Source organism: Zonotrichia albicollis, chromosome 22, assembly GCF_047830755.1.
Source record: "Zonotrichia albicollis isolate bZonAlb1 chromosome 22, bZonAlb1.hap1, whole genome shotgun sequence".
Taxonomy (NCBI): domain Eukaryota; kingdom Metazoa; phylum Chordata; class Aves; order Passeriformes; family Passerellidae; genus Zonotrichia; species Zonotrichia albicollis.
Genome location: NC_133840.1, coordinates 6,065,816 through 6,082,742, shown reverse-complemented (window position 1 = coordinate 6,082,742; position 16,927 = coordinate 6,065,816). Strand labels below are relative to the sequence as shown.

Genomic DNA, 16,927 nt, shown 5'->3' with positions numbered 1-16,927 from the left:
GGTTTGGCCATGGGAATTGGAGATTTGGCCCTGTGAGTTCTGCCTCCAGCCATTCCCAGATGTTGCAGTCACCAGGGAAGCACAGCCTGAACAAGAATCAAAAATTGGAGTCACAAGGGATGCACAGCCTGAACCACAATCAAAATTTTTCTGCAGCCACCTGTGAGACAGGGAAATAGAGACTCCTGCCCAAGTGTAATCAGATTTGCTTCTCCCAGGAGCACTGTGAACATCTTCCCAAATTTCCCAGCTGGATTATGGCTGAGCAGGGGTGGTGGGAGCCACCACAGGAGGAAACACTGCCAAGCCATCAGATTGCTCCCCACCCTCAGGATGCATCTGCAGCTCTGTGACACTTGGGCTGGCTGGAGAGGCAGGAACATTTCACCATCTGTGAGCTGTTCAATGGGTCTTCCCATCAGCTGAGAGCTGCAAGAAACCTGCCCTACAGGGCTCTGAATGGAAAATGAATGAATGAAAATGCCATGCAGGCTGGTCTGCCAACCAAAACTCCTCCTGGTTTATACCCAGGGAAGCACCACTCAAGGCAGTGCTGTCTTGACCCTCTTAAACCATATTTACTGTGGAAATCTGCCCATTCCCATCAGTCTCTACACAAGGATCAGCCACCAGAATGGCCACTGAAATGCAGAAAAACACCTCACTTGCTGTTTGGAATTATCTTTCACTGAGCACCCTTAACTTGCCTTAAACTGAAGCAGAAAACCCCAATATTGGGGCCTCCTGAGGTGAGCTCCCACCAGAGAAGCCTGGTGAGCCATTAACTAACCCCACTCATTTTTAAATTTATCACTGCATCAGCATGATCAGCACGCTCTGCTGAGCATCCCTCAGACCTTCCCCCAGCTTGCACTGCTGACTGAGGCCTGGGGGGTTGTTTTTTAAGGTTTTTTTAAGCAATGGTTTTGCCAAAATCAGAAAATGCTTAAGGTCAGCAGACTGAGCACGAGCAATGAGAGTCCAGCACAGAGACACGACATGCAAGAAGATGATAAATTGCTCCTTCAAAAAGCTGAATTCTCTGAGTTAAATCCCCTAAAATGGTATTTGTTGTAGTGAAATGGAACAGGAAGGCTGTTAACATCAAAAACCAGCTCATTTTGAGACAAATCTTTGATTAGGAGAGGTAGGAAAGTGGCCACTGCTTTTCCTGCCCAACTGGTACATTTGTACTTGCTGATTCTAGGTCAGTGCAGCCAGACTTGATTTCAGGCAGGGAGAAAACAACTCAGCTTCCCAAAGCCAGCCACCACAGAAATAGCTTGAGTTGCTAAGAATAGCAGAGAAGTGGTGTCAGAAAATAGAAAAGAAGCAGCATCGCACACTGATTTATCAGTGCAACAGCAAAAATAGCACTCCAAATGTCACTTTGGGAATATTATTAAGAGGTAAGCCTGGCTACCCTGCCTCTTGCTGCAAAATACACTCATTTTTGTAATTAATATCATTAGTGCAAGTAGCAAACTGTTCACCTGAATGAGGGACCATGGGAACAGGCCCAGCAGCACCATGGGACTGAGGGACTGAGGCACTGCCTGCTCTTGCAGAACGAACCTGCTGCCAGAACTGTGATCCAGGGAGGCACTGAAGCACCAGGCAGGGAGCCAAAGCATCTCCCCACTTCACAAAGGTCAGACAGACCATGTCAGTCTACTCATCTTTTTTTGAGCCCTAACAGGCTTAGATGGCTTTTGCACTTCCCTTGCTTTACAGGCTCCAAGTGAGAAAGGGAGTTTTACCAATCCTGCTCCATTTCATGTTGCAGCAGTGAAAGATCCCTGTAATTCCTGTTCCAGGAAAGTGATGCTGCATTCCAGGAGAGAGGCTCATAAAGCTGAGCTGTTGCTGAAGCAAAGCTCCTACAAAACCTTCTTCTGAAAGATGCCTGCTCTCACTCTAGTCCTCCTTGCTCCAGTCATCCAAAGCTTCTGCTGTTCTACCAAAATTCATGTCAACAGCACTTATAATTAATGTCTTCTCAAAAAACAGCCCAGCTTCTCCTCACACAGGAACTTTGTTATTTCCTGTGTCTTCTAACCCAGGAACTTGGACACTCATAGCCAGGATGGTCACAGACAACTTTTATAAAAAATCCTTTCCTTAAGATTTTTTCTTCCTGAGAAGCTGAAAGGCCTCAGCAACAAAATGTAAACAATGGTTATCTGCTGCTGTGGAATGCAACAGGTGGATCCCTGATTGACTGATTGACCCATCCTGGATGTTTCTAATTAATGGCCAATCACAGCCCAGCTAGCTCAGCTCTGTCTGAGCCACAAACCTTTGTTACTCATTCCTTTCTATTCTTAGCTTACCCAGCCTTCTGATGAGATTCTTTTCTTGTATTCTTTTAGTATGGTTTTAATGTAATATATATCATAAAATAATAAATCAAGCCCCCTGAAACACAGAGTCAGATCCTCATCTCTTCCCTCAACATAAGACTCCTGTGAACACCTCACACAGGATTCCATTCTGCAATGAAACAGCCCCTTGAATGACCTGCAAACTATCAACAAAATCCCTCCAGGATCTTCTAAAAGATCTTGGCATCTTTTGGACTGTTTGCTAGAAAGAAACCACCAACCCATGATCCCCAGGCTGCCAGAGCTCACCTGCCATGGTGGATGGGCAGGTGCTTGCGGTGGATGCCGTGGCTGCCCTCCACGAAAGCGTTGGGTGGCTTGTGGTACACAGAAGCCAGAGACCCAATGTGGCAGATCAGCTCATCCAGCAGGGTTGGCTCAATGAGATCAGTCTCCTCAGAAATCAGGGGCTTTTCTGAGAGCACCACTTCCTTGGCAGTCACTGGATCCGTGGAAAGAAGGCGCCAGTAGATGTAGCCACGATCCCGCAGGTCGGGGTTGTCAGAATCCTGGGACAGAGCAATGCATCACTCACAGCTCTCAAATCAACTCATGCCTGTAATCATTTCATTCTTCTGGATTAAAAACCCCCAACCAGCCAGCAGCCACAGCCACCAATTTCAAAATGATGTTACAAACTGCTTGTTGAGATGAACATCTTAAAACTAAAAACGAGAACCAAAGCATTGATGCCTGGCTTCCTGCTCAGCTGGTCAGGGAGGAGAAATTTACACAAAATTTCCAGGATTTACACCCCACAATTGCCCCAAACCACAGAGCTGCCAACTCCTTCCAAACTTTCCTGCCACTAAGTATTAGGAGAAATCCACAGAAAAGAGTGACAATGACTCTCTTCGTGCACACGAAGAGCAGACACTCAACAATGCATAATGATCCAAGATTCCTGGAAATATGACTTACCCAAGGCACTGCTGGACAAAAAAGATGCTGCAGAACCACATCTTAATAAGCCATATTCTTTATAGCAAAAGAGATCTTAATTTATCCTGCCTTTTAGTTATCTAATGAAGTATGGAGAGATGCTAATGATGCACACTTAGGGTACTTCATCAGTTCTCCAGCTGTCAATAATACCCTTGTTTTATTGCAGATACTTTTGCCTCTGCATGAAGTGCTAATTATTTCTCTCCTCTTTGAGCAGCTCTGCCCAGAGCAGCAAAGTGAGTGGGGATGGTTTGCTGATCATGTTCTAGAGAGAGGGAGGTGCTGTGGTTTTATGTTGTAGTGAACTGTTCATGGAAACAAGAGCTCAGGGTTTTAATCTTCAGAGGTTTTTTCCCCTGATAAAATTCCAGCAAAATATTGTACACCTCACTAGTCTTTCCTTGGCATTTCTTTTTCTCTTCTGTGCTCTCATTGCTGCCCTGCTAGAATCTGCATCTGCCATCTGCCTCAAGACATTCTCAAACCTCTTCTTGGAATGAGATTGAGCTCAGCTCATTTTGCTTGTAAGGACCTAAATTAATCTCTCTGTTGTCTCACACATTATCTCTGCAGAGCTGGTTGTGTTTGATGGTAGAATTGTGGACTCTTTACACTTTAACAATCCCTCCCAGACTGTGCACTCAGGATCAGGCAGGGTTTCTGCAAGGGCACACATGAAAGGCTACACTCTCCTACTTGCAGGCACCTACAGAGTCAAGGCTGACTGTTTCTTCTCACAGCCAAAAAAACCACATTGGAAACTGGTAAACCTACTGCAAAAAGAGGCTCAAATCTCTCAAAATTCTCCTCTCTCCAGGGTCTGCATGCACACCTATGGAGCAACACAATGAACCCAGGCTAGCTCAGCTCCCCACCCATGCATCAGCAATGGGGATGCAGAGGTCTGAGACCTCAATTCCTGTGTTTCTGCCAGCCCCAGCTGCTCCACTGCTATTTTTACCAGAGCTGGCTCCTGCTACAGTCACACCTGCAGTCTGCTGTGCAGACAAGCCCTGAGACACTCAAAGTGCAACAATACCTAAGCTGGGGAAAGAAACACACATGTAATTACTCTCCCACTCAAGTGAAAAACACTATTTCTACCTAGAAATCAGACCTTGAAGCACAAGGTTTTTCAATGTTTTACAGCCAGTTATCCTACATTGACTTATTATTCATATAAAATACAAAAAGCCAGACTGAATCAACATTGGTGACAAACAGAGAAACAAACCCAGACGCCTGTTACATTCTGAGGGTGCCATTAAATGTTTTGTGAGTCAGCACAGTGGGTTTTTGCACTTGGTACCTTTCTTCTGTTGGCTCAGGAAAATGATACAGCATGCCCTTGGCCCACTCCTCTCTGAAGAGCAGCTCAGATCCTGCCTAACAGCAGGTTTTGAAGCAAGAAAATCAGGTCATGGGTTTGTTGCTGCTGACCAATGCAACTCCCCAAAGGAATGAATAAAAGTTTTAAGTGCAGCAAATCCACAGCAATGATTTCTTGCAGCAAAGAGGATCAAAAAGGGCGGCTGATGATTGACTCCAGGTTTTCTGCTCAGAAACAATCACAGCCCATTCAGCTGGCAGACTATTTTTATCACTTGACACAGCAGGTCTGGAGAGGAGCTGGTTTTTTTGGGCACTTTATCCCAATCATTGCAGCCAAGGAGTGCAGGAAGATCAGCTGAGCTCTTACCCACCCCTGGCACCAGGACATCACCTCTGTCCTCTGGAACTACAGCAGTTGTGTCTGCCAGCTCAAGCCCAGCCTTGCCTGCAGTGATCTGAGCTCATAACTCAGCATCTCATGCATAATGAATCCATGATCTTAACCCACTGCTACAGCCTCCAGCAAAGCTGCCACATTGGCTGACAGCATCCAAGTACAAAGGCAAAAACCCCAAAATTCAGTTCTTTCTTTTTCATAGCACTGCTTAAAGTTTGCTCTTCTCAGAACAAAGTCTTTGCCAGGCTGTCTGCCTCTGTTATAGCTCCAGATGTTCAACTGCAAGCCACCTCCAAGGAGAAAGAATTTTAGTTTCTTGATAATTCTACACTGTCCCTAACTTTCCATTTAGTGAGTGAATGGGGAAGGAATTCAGATAAAGCAAGAGCTAAGGAGAAGAAAGCAGATTGCAGATGGGAACAGGCACAGAGCAGCTTTTAAACAGAGTCTCTTTGGGGAGAGAAGGGAACACCCTTGAATCTGATCTAGAGGTTGAACATTTCTTGGGGGGATTTCTTGCAAAGCTGCCTGGCCTGGCAGCTGGGAGACATCACACAGTGGGCCAGCAGAGTGTCTGCAGGGCCCTGGGTACCTTGGCTTACCTGTGTGGCCAGGCTGAGCACCTGCTGGACCAGCTCCTGTGTCTCAGAAGGCTTTTTCAAGAACAGCTTCACTATTGCAGTCAGCAGAGTGAGCTGCACCTAAGAGAAAGGGCACAGGAGAGATTAGAAATTCCTTTACTGATATTAAACATGGCTTCAGTTTACTCACAGCATGACACTGCTCTATGCCAGTGAAACCCAGTATAATGAGATTCAAACCCTTGCCTGTTGCAAAATACTTTCACAGAGAAGTCCCTGAGCAGCAGGCTGAGGTTTGTGTAATATCCCCAGCACAGCCATCCCCCCAAGAAAAATGCAACCTCTGGAACCCCCTCTTGTGCTTCCAAGATGGGAATTTTTGGAGACATGGACAACAAAGCAAAACTGCAGATTCCCAGGAGTTTTATTTTAGTCCAGTATTGAAGCTTTTATTGACAGGTATTGTCTGCCCACTGCAGTAACATTTACTGTCCATCCCATAAACACACTGCAGATAAAATGCACATTGCAACTTTACCTGAGTGCTTTCATCATGGAAACCCTCCAGGAAACTCTCCAGCAGCTCATCTGCATTGTCAATTCTTTCAGCATATTCACCCACAATCCAGATCATGGCAGCTCTGGCATCTGGCTCATCCAGGGAATCCAGGTTCTCACACAGAGTGGCAATGATGCTCTCATACCTGGTTTGTCACAGTACAGATGCATTACTGGGTGAACTGGACTTGTTTCACTCCATTTCTGCCCACATCATTCTGCAGAGAATTCTGCACTGAAGTAATGTCTTGTGTTTCTACACAACAAGCAGCATTTTCATTCATCTTTTTTTTTCCCTCCAAAGATCTCACAGGATCTCTGCAGTTTAATCCATCAGCAAGACCACCCAGATGTGGAGTTCAAGATAAAGCTGCCTTCTGTTCTGTTTGCTAATGGGAATATTTGATCCAACAGTTCAAACCATGAGTCTGAATCAGATCCTGCAGCCTTGCTGGAGGCTCCAGCCTGGCAACTCTAAACTGGATATTGCATCCCCCCAAGGCTTTATTGTAAACCAGACAATATCCCACACTAATTTAGCTTCCCCTATTCCCATATCTGGGTATCCCCACAAGCAGGGAATTTTGGAGGCTGACAGCAGAAATTGTCAGGGAAACTTGCAGATGTCCCATATAATTCTTTAGGTGATCATGAAGTCTCTGCTGAAAAAGCATTGCTGCAGTTCTGTGGCTGAGGAGACAAAATCTCTCTGCAGAACCAAGAGAAGCTGAGTTCTGCCCAAATCAGAGGGAACACTTGGTGGGAAAAGTCAGAAATGTTTGTTCAGCACAACCTGACTGGTCTGGGACCATGGGAGCCATGAACTTTGACAGCCCTGTGAGGACATGTCACAGACATCTTTTCATTAAAATCTTTTCTTTAGGATTTTTTCCTTTTCTGAGAAGCTGTGGCCTCAGCAACAAAATGTAAACAATGATTATCTGCCGCTGTGGAATGCATCAAGTGGATCCGTGATTGGTCTCAGGTGGATGTTTGGATTTACTGACCACTCAGGGCAGAGCTGGGTCTCACTCTCTGCTGAGACACAGACCTCTGTTATTCATTCTTTTCTATTCTTAGCTTAGCTAGCTTTCTGAGAACTTTTCTTTCTATTCTTTTTAGTATAGTCATCATGTAATATATATAATAAAATAATAAATCAAGCCTTCTGAACATGAGGTCAACATTCTCATCTCTCTCTTCATCCTGCAATCCTTGTGACCACTGTGACAAGGACATTTGTACACTTCATGGATTTCTAGAGGAGATTAAAACCAGGACACCCTGATGCTGTAAACCTGGCCAAATTTTCCTTCTGCCATTCCCTGCAAGAGCTTTACTGGCTTTTGATCCAGCCTTCAATATGGAGTGGTGGGGAAGGAAAACTTTTCAATTCAAACTAACAACAAGCCAGGCTGACACCTCACCTCGAGCCTCCTACCAAACCAGCAGTGGGATCACTGCTTCCACCTTTGCTTCAGAGCCCTGCTGAGCTGAGAGCTGCTCTATTCTGATGAGGGCACCCAAGTGTTTCCAAAAAACCCTGAAGTTTCCACCTACTTGTTGGGGTACTTGCGGAAGATGTCCCTGATGACCACGATGGCCTCCTGCACCACGTAGTTCACCTTGGTCTGGATGAGGTCCAGCAGGGTGCTCACACAGCGCTCTGCAGATTGCTGGAGACAGCAGAAAAACCCAATTTAAACAGCTGAAGAAACACTCCAGCTCCCACAGCACTCACTGAGGAATGTGGTGTGTGTATAAGGAAAAGCACAGAGGACAAGAGCTGCGAACTCTGCCCAGAAATGAACTACAGGGAAACAAAAGGTTGTTACAGTGGGGGCACCAGCTGGCTCCTGCTCCTCTAGAAAGCAAGAGAAGTAATTATGCCAGCAGAAAGTTGGGTCACCACACAAGAGACCTTGGGAACATCACCTGCACTGCTCTTTGTACCACCCTGGGGCTGGTACAGGCCACTGAATGAGCTCTCTGATTCCCATGCCAGGCAATCAGAGCTAGGAAAGTTCTGACAGGGACTGCAAGAAAGTTTCTAGCAAAGCCAGAAGGCAGAGAAAACAGTGCTGTCAAAACCAGCAGCAACAGGTTCAGTATTTTTGGGGTGAGGTCACTAACAACGTGTAAAATGCACAGCTAAAAATAGAAATTCAGCTACTCCTAATGCAGCTTTCAATTAATTAGCTCAATTCACAGGCACTGCAAGATAACAAGGCCTGGACACTGCCATGCTCCAGGAAGCAGGAGTGGAGATAGAGGCAGATAATTCAGGGAGGTCTATTCCCAAACAGCACAGTGAGACAGGACATCACAGGAGCAACCAACTCCAGCAGCAGAGCCTCAAATAAGGGCAGTGATTTGGTTATTAGCAGAGCACACATGAAGCCTCATTACACAGCTGGTGATTAATGTGAGAAGCAGACTGCTCCCAACACTGCCTTCAGAACACTCATAAAGGATTCAGGCTGGAGACAAACACTGTGGGGCACAAACAACAGCAATGTAGGTGGATTTTTCAATTCCAGTGAGTTAACAGCTCCCTCAACTTACAGAGCACTTAAAGGCTGGGCAGGAGGAGGAGGAGTGAAATGGCATTTTAGTCACAGCAATCAGCTCTTTGAGAATGGGCAAAAATCTCAAGGACAAGCCTCAGGAATTTGGGTCAGAGACTAAAACCTTCTGGCAGCTTCCTGCCCTCCTGGGTACCTCACACAGGGCTGTCAGCACAAACAGGCTGGCATGAGGATCAGCCAAGGCAGGATCAACACAAACCAGCACTTGCCCTGCCTTTGCAAACTGGCAGTAAGTCATAAAACTCTCCCTTGAAATTCACAGCAAACAGAAGAAAAATCCAATACAATTGGTGTCAGAGAGGCATCACATAAAAATGGGTGATTGCTGTAATATTCTTTTATGATACCTCTGTCTGCTTAGCTCAGCTTTATGGGTACTGTGGCACTACAGAGCGCTGAATGGCAACCTGACCATGTCCTGCTCTGATCCTTCTGCTCCAGAAGGGATTTGTGACCTGGAAGACACTTCCAGTTCATGGGGACTGACCATAGACCTGGCTCCACACACTGACCTGGCTCACAGTGGGAGCCCTGCCCAAAGTCCTTGCAAGACAGATGCTTCAGAGCTTCACATTTCACCTCTTCATCTCAGTAACTTCCATCTGATATTTTACCAAGTGACCTGATGGGGTAAATCTGTGCCACATCCATCTACACATCTTCTTCTGAAAGATGCCTGCTCTCACTCTAGTCCTCCTTGCTCCAGTCATCCAAAGCTTCTGCTGTTCTACCAAAATTCATGTCAACAGCACTTATAATTAATGTCTTCTCAAAAAACAGCCCAGCTTCTCCTCACACAGGAACTTTGTTATTTCCTGTGTCTTCTGACCCGGGAACTTGGACACTCCATAGCCAGGATGGTCACAGATAAGTTTTATAAAAAATCCTTTCCTTAAGATTTTTTTCTTCCTGAGAAGCTGAGAAGCCTCAGGAACAAAATGTAAACAATGGTTATCTGCTGCTGTGGAATGCAACAGGTGGATCTTTGATTGACCCATCCTGGATGTTTCTACAGCAGAATCTCCAGCATCAGTCACTGCTGGCAACAAGCACTGCAGTCCTGTCAGAGCCTACAACTAACAGAGCTTTAAGAGCTGTACAATTCAAGGAAAAGCAAATTAAAGTTCAGTTTTCTTTTCTTTAGATGCTTTGAAGCATGATTTTTTTTTCCAGGAAAAGCACAACATCCACTTTGAAATACACAGCAATGATTTTTAGCCAAAGAGTCCCTTGGAAAGTGAGCAGTGGTGGGCACATGCCCAGAAGAGCAGTCCCTCTAACAAAAACCATCTCAGCTCACCTCATCCCTTGTAAACACACTGCTTTTTGAAGGTGGACATCCTTGGGGACAGCAGAGCTCTGCAAACTGATGAAAGGATGCCCCAACTCAAACAGCTTTCAAGTTGGAGTGAGGAAGGACAAGTAACCAATGTCAAAATTGCTTTGTTTTTCTGCAGGAACCAAATGAAAGCCCACAAGATTATTGAAGTAGCACATATCACACTCAGCCACAAGCCTCAATGATTTCTAAGAACCAGGCTGCTGGCAGAATCTCTTGGAAACGAGACAAATATCCCTGTAAGATGGCTCCTTCTGCTTCTCCTTTGCTCCAGAGGAACCCCTATCTTTACTGCATCCACTTCATTTCCTTTTCCCACGGGAGTGGTGCTTGTTTTCCTAAAAACCAAAGCATGGAATGATGGTTTCTCGTGATGTTGCCACTGGAGCAAACCAATTCACAAGGCAGACAAGTGTAGCAACACCAGAGTTTGCTGTAGATAAACCCAAGCTAACTCTGAGCTCAGCTAGCAATAATCCAGCAATATCCATGCAAAATGTTTTGATATCCCCCAAAACAATGTGACTGCTCAAACCTGGGCAAAATCTTGTTATTCATTGTGGGTGTTGGTTCCATAACCCAAATCAGCACCAGGAGCAAAGGGAACACCACATTTGCTTTGTGGTGCACCTCTCAGCAGACACATTTATTTCTGTCTCACTCTCCTAGGAGTGACAATTAGACAAAAGATAGGATCCCTAAAGGCAGAACTGAGGTGCTCTGTGAATCCTTATTCATCAACAGCTCCCACTGGCTGTGTCCTCTGTCAAAAATCAGATTTCTGAGCTTTGGGAACTTGGACACTGATGGCTGTGAGGATGCTCTGCCATTAGTCATAATTCACAGTGTAAACAGCCTCTAGTAAACACAGATGCACTGGGGACAGGGATTAACCTAGGGATGAGCAAAAACTGTCATGAGTTGTTCTATGTATCTCCTTAAATCTGGTTCTTGCCAGAGCAGGAAACAGACCTCACCCTTAGCAGCAGCAGTGCCAAAAATCAAGGTTAAAATGGCCAATGAAGAGGCACAATTACAATTATAGGGTCACTGGGGCATTATTACTAGTCCTTTGCTTATCAAATATGACTGTTGTGGTATCAGGGATGGGAAAAAATGTGGGGGATGAGGGCAGGAAAGAGTAAAAACATCTAAAACCACCTTGATGCTGCAGGAATACACCACCCTCCCTGCAACTAGGACAGGCACAGGGCCAAATCCTAGTGAGAAAGTCCCTGCTGAGAACTAAAACAAATTCCCACCCTGCCAGCACAGCACAGCTACAAAAAGCACTGTCACCAGCTCCTTTTAAACTCCTCTGTAGCCCTTTTCCATGCTCAGGGGGGTTTTCCACAGTCACTGCTGTGGCTCCTGCCTGGATGCAGCATGGAAAGAGTCCTCTGGTATTCTGAAGTGCAGGCATAAAATAGAAGCAGCAGCCCCTGCTCCATGGGGCCATGCTTCAAAGCAAGCCCCTGGCAGTGACAAACCTTTGAGAGATGAAGGAAGGAGGAGAGAGCTGCACAAAGGGGCAGCTGATTCTCCCCAGAGGACAGAAGTTGGTGTCCTCTGTGCACAGGCTTGCAGCAGTTTAGCTGAAACAAGAGAATCCTGTGCACTGCCACCACACTAAGCCAGGCATGATTAGGTTATTATTTAAATCTGCTGTCAGGCAATGCTCATGGGAACACACTTGAGCAAAAGCTAAATGAGCTCAGCTGAAATTAGAGCACTTTATGTGACATTTTGCACTCAGTCATCAGTTTACTGAAAAGTACCAACACCACAGCACAAATCTTCCCCCTCTTCACAGGATTTCTGAGCTCCTGACAGGCCTTTCAGATTCACTTACAGTGAAATTAACAGACACATCACTAAAAAAACAATATTCTATTATGAGCACTTAGGTGGATGTTCCACTGGCAGAGGACATTTTAGACTTGTTTTGGAAAACTGCAGAGGTTCCTGGGAATTTGTTTGCATAAGCATTGAGGTAAAAGAGAGCACACTCCAAATGAAGTTTACAAGTTATAGGGATGGATTTATGTAAGTAGAGTTACTGTGTTTGTATAAATTGCATTTAAGTGCCCCAAATCTCTGCAATTCTCTGTGTTCTGTTCTTCTGAAATGGAGGGGAGGGATGACACAAAATGTTTCATAATTCTGAATTTCTCTATACAATATCTTCTTCTTCCCTCTTCAAAAGGTCACGCCACAGCTATTAAAGGATTTGGATGGATAATGGTCATTGTTCCACTAAAGTAAATACAGTAAAATATTCCATCAAGGATGAATGACCTGCCTTGCTCTGCCTACAGAGAGGAGCACTCACCCTCCCATGATGTCCTTATAGCTCACACTCTGCTCAGCGCTGCTCTGCCCATAACCAGATGTATCCAGGCCACTTGAGGGCCACCACTGAAATTCCAGCAGCATGGAAATGAGGTGGCAAAGCCCAGCATTGTTTCTGAAGACACAGAACCAGAGAGCAGCCCCAGGGTGAGATACTTGCCTCCACCTTGATGGCACAGCGGCCGATGGCGCGCACGGCCTTGCGCACGAAGTCCACGTCCACCTCGGTGGCGTATTCCTTCAGCTCTGCCAGGACCTGTGGGGACACCACAGCACTGTCAGCCCCTGGGGGCACTCAGAGAGCAGCCCACCCTCACAGGGGATGCTGCCTGGGCACCAGAGGATGAGCAGGATGTCCTTTCACAGCTACCACACACATCCAGCCACTGGTTTGGTTACACTGGTGTCCAGTGCAAACTGGGGTGGGTTACACCTGGAGTTGGCTGCACAAAGTCAAAAGGTGGCCTGGTCTTGATTATTTTCAACCCCTCTGAACAAGAGCTGAGGAAAAATCACCCCTGCCAAACTTACAGGTTTCTATTTCTTCCTACACTGAAAAGATATTTGTTGCAAGCAAAGCTCTCAGCAACAACCATTTCTGTGTGCTGAGATGAACCTTTGGATCCCTGGTGAATCCAGACAGAAGATGCAGAGTAGATCTGAGGACACCCTGGAACATCTATACACAGATTAATAACAGCATGAAGATACTTCCCCTTGTAAAACTAAGATTTATTGTTTTGTCTCAGTGTTTTTGCTAATGGAAACCAATGAAGGACTAAGCCCAGGATCTGCTGGGATCTTACAGACCTTTAACTAAAAAGCTTTGTCTTAAATCACTTAGCTTACAAAAAATTTATTTTACTTTTTCAAGAAAAGACCATATGTAATTTATATTCCCTCAAAAGCTCAATTTATTTCAGTTTCTCATGCCAAACATGACATCAGGGATTTAATCGTGATGTCACAAATAGATGGTGAGGGAGAGGGGAGCAGCACAAAGCCAGACAGTCCTTTGAAAAATCTCTCATCCAAGCAAATTGCTCAGAAGAATGACAAGATAAAGAGGCCATGAAGGGCCAGACTGCAGACAGATAAATCTGCAAGGAGGAGACAGGACATCTGTGTTTTGAAGTTTTATTATTTCCTTGGATGATCTACAGTGCACAGCACTTGGAGCACCTGCCTTTAGCAGCTGATGCTTCCCAAACACTGCCCAAGGCTGGAACAATCCTGGTGCCCTGGTCCAGCATGGGCACAGGGATGGAGAATCTCCCCAAGAATCACAGGAAGATGTGGGTGGAAGCTGCTCCCAGGTCTCATTCCAGGACATATTCCTGCTAAAGCTTGTGTTGTTTTATGAATGCCTCCTCAGAAGCTGGAGAGATTCATTCATTAGTCTGCAGATCTCAGACTGCCCTCCAGACACCACTGGCTTTCATGCAAACAGCCCATATTATTGGAACATTATAAATTCAAATTGGTGTGTGGAGCCTACCAACAGTAAAGAGAAAATTCTGAATATGTTCACATAGAAACTGATTTTTAAAATATTTTCCATGCCCCCAGCACAAAAAGGGCATGAATTACCTCGCTCAGTTCCAAAAACCATCAGGAGAGAGCTGAAGGAGCTGCTTCAAAATGTCACATGAAATGAAATTGTTCTGTGACAATTAGGATAGGACAATAATAGCACTGACCAGAGGCATTAATCATTCTGCATTAGTGTTAGGCCTCATGGCCAGGGGTGCACTTCCTCCAAGGAAGGGATCTGCATTAAACCAACATCAAACACAAGAAGAATCCACACTGCAAAGTGAATCTCAATTCAGTTCAGCTTCAGCTTTGTGCTATTCCCATTCTGGAAGCAAGTTAAGCAAAAGCAGGATTTTTTTTTAGCTCTGAAGAGTGCCTGTGCACACGTTCTAACAATTTCACTAACTTGAAATTCACACTTCAATAATGTTTGGCCTTTCTGAATGCCTCCCTTACAGGCACACCCCTCTCACTTGAAACAAGGCTCTCATTCCAACCTCAGCACTGGCAGTGACTCATTTGACAGGATCCATGAGTTCTCCTCCTGGAATTGTCATCAGTGAAACAAGATCCACCTCACGGTCACGACGCATCCACGCCAGCTATTAACATTTAAATTCTGGGGGAAACTCCACCACCAACCATTAGAGAACTCACAGAGCACTCCACCAGGCACAGTGATGCCTAAAAGTGATGCTGACTCCAGGGGCAGCTGCAAACACCCTCACACAAGGAGCAGGGCAGGGATTCCCCCTCCCAGAGCACAGCAGGAGTGCCCCAGCTGACCTGGGCAATGTTTGCTTGCGAGGCCAGGCGGATCATGATGTCCAGTTTCTCCAGTTTGACATAGATGGGGTCGTTGTACTTCACAAAGAACACTTTGATCTCCTGCTTCAGGATTTCAGGCCTGCAGGGAACATAATGTTGTCACTCAAGAGTGGTAAAAAACCCAAATTGTTTTAATAACAGGCATAATTTCCTTAGAAATCTCCCCAAATATCCACTGAGATACAGAATGGTGCCATTTTGCCCTGGTTGACCAGGGAAGCCATGGACTCCCCATCCCTGGAAGTGTTCAAGACCAGGTTCTCAGTAATTTGGAATGTGAAACCTGCAGAGGAAGCTGGAACTGGATGATCTTTAAGGTCCCTTTCAAGCCAAACCATTCTGTGACTCTGATTTTATGCCTAGGATGTGCAAACACCAATTCAAAGAAAGAAGTCTGGTCCAAAAGATTATTTAGATACAGAAATGCATAATTCAAGTCTTTCAACAGCCACATCTCTGCTTCCTCTATTTGAGCTGCTGAACCAGCCACGACAGGCAGTGAACAACAATATTTTCAGTGAAAGAACAGCATCCTTATCTTAATGCAAAACCTACAAATTCATTTCCACTTTCACTTCAAGATGCCAGTGCACAGTAACTCTGCCCTAATATAATCACAAAGAGCTATCCAAGCTATCTCACCTTTCCAGCAAGGATCAGCAGCAATAAAACATGAACATGGGAGCAAAGTGGTGGGAAAAATCCCAATCCATTGTGCACCAGGATGTCACCAGCCTGGTGGCTCTGTGCTAAGTAGAGTAACACAAGCACAGTGAGATCCTGCAGGTCACTGTGAACTGTTCCCTGTTTGCCATTTTGATTTATAGAGGCCAATTCTGAGTGCTCATAAAGAGAAGGTGAAGAGAGCAGGTAAAGAAATACTGCATGAAACTGGTATCACAAGCTGTAAAGGAAATCAGTTCAGGCTGCCAGAGTCATGAGAGTGTTTAACCTGGCTCTCAAGGGATCTGAGCCTGGATTAAAAGAAATTCTGTGCATGTGGCAGTATCTGGAGATCTGAGATAACCAGATGGCCTTTGACAACACAGGAATTAAACCCCCTGAGCTTTTACCTCTTCTGCACAATCAAGTTGATGTTCCTCAGGGCAACATACTGAACTTCAGGCTCTCCAGACAGCAGGGTCACCAGAGGAGGGGCAAGTTTCTTCAGCAGCATGTTGTAATAGTCAGAGTCCTTGGGAAGGAGCTCCAGGAACTTCATCAGGACCTTCACTGCTGACAGCACCACTGCTGAGTTGGCGTGAGACAGCCGGGGGGTGACCCGCTCACAGATGCTGGGGACAGAGGCACAAAAAAGGGTTCAAATGGATTTCAGGGTGCCAAATATTTCAATTTTATATTTAGGAGATGGCACATAGCTTCTCAGACACTGCTTGGATTTGGTTTTGCTCACAATAAATGGGCAAAGTCCTGTTTTCCTGAATGCAGCAGGAAACAAACAGGGACTTCTCTGACAGCTTCAAGTTTCTCTCCTGCCACAGTCAGCTCAGGAACAATTCCACACTTCCTGCTTTTTCCTGGTGGTATTTTCTATTTGTGTGATCTTGTCTGTCACTTACAAACATAACTTTAACAAAAACAGCTACTGGAAAAACACTTTAGCCTCCATATAACCATTCAGAAGTGATACACGCTTCTGGCTTGCTTGGGGGGTTGCTGTCATTTCAACAGAAAAAGATTTCTGTTCCTCTGAATACACAAAAAAAGAGTGACCTAAATATCCTCCCAAATCCCACTTGCCATAATGGATCCTGTAATCAAACTGCATCCTAAACAGCCCATCCCAAAAAGAAAGGAAGTTTGGGTTCATATGGTCTTTCTTAAAGCATCTGTCAAGTTTCTTCCCACTCCCTCCTGCATGTTGCTAACCCAGAACAAACTCATTCCCATCTGTGCCTCCTGAAGTTTCCTTCCCTGCAAGATCTGCTCTCAGCCATGCTGGAAGGGAAGCAGCACAGCTCAGTGAGGAGCAGAGAAATCCAAATCAGGTTTGGGGCACCCTCAGCTGTCTCTGCCCAGGGTCACCTGCATGTCCCAGCTGTTTCCTCTCTCTGTGCCTCAGTTTC

General features: G+C 45.5%; 1 protein-coding gene across 4 annotated transcripts in view; it reads right to left on the bottom strand.

The window, feature by feature from the left end:
* AP2B1 (adaptor related protein complex 2 subunit beta 1) overlaps nucleotides 1-16,927 on the bottom strand; it is an 81,606-nt gene that overhangs the window by 39,502 nt on the left and 25,177 nt on the right. For all 4 annotated transcript variants that reach the window (XM_074556964.1, XM_074556967.1, XM_074556965.1 and 1 more), the window contains exons 7-13: nucleotides 15,914-16,135; nucleotides 14,799-14,919; nucleotides 12,637-12,732; nucleotides 7,758-7,873; nucleotides 6,178-6,343; nucleotides 5,661-5,759; nucleotides 2,634-2,893 (exon numbers count right to left, since the gene is read on the bottom strand). In XM_074556964.1, the coding sequence (XP_074413065.1) occupies nucleotides 2,634-2,893; nucleotides 5,661-5,759; nucleotides 6,178-6,343; nucleotides 7,758-7,873; nucleotides 12,637-12,732; nucleotides 14,799-14,919; nucleotides 15,914-16,135 (1,080 nt within the window). The remainder of the gene's footprint in view (nucleotides 1-2,633; nucleotides 2,894-5,660; nucleotides 5,760-6,177; nucleotides 6,344-7,757; nucleotides 7,874-12,636; nucleotides 12,733-14,798; nucleotides 14,920-15,913; nucleotides 16,136-16,927) is intronic.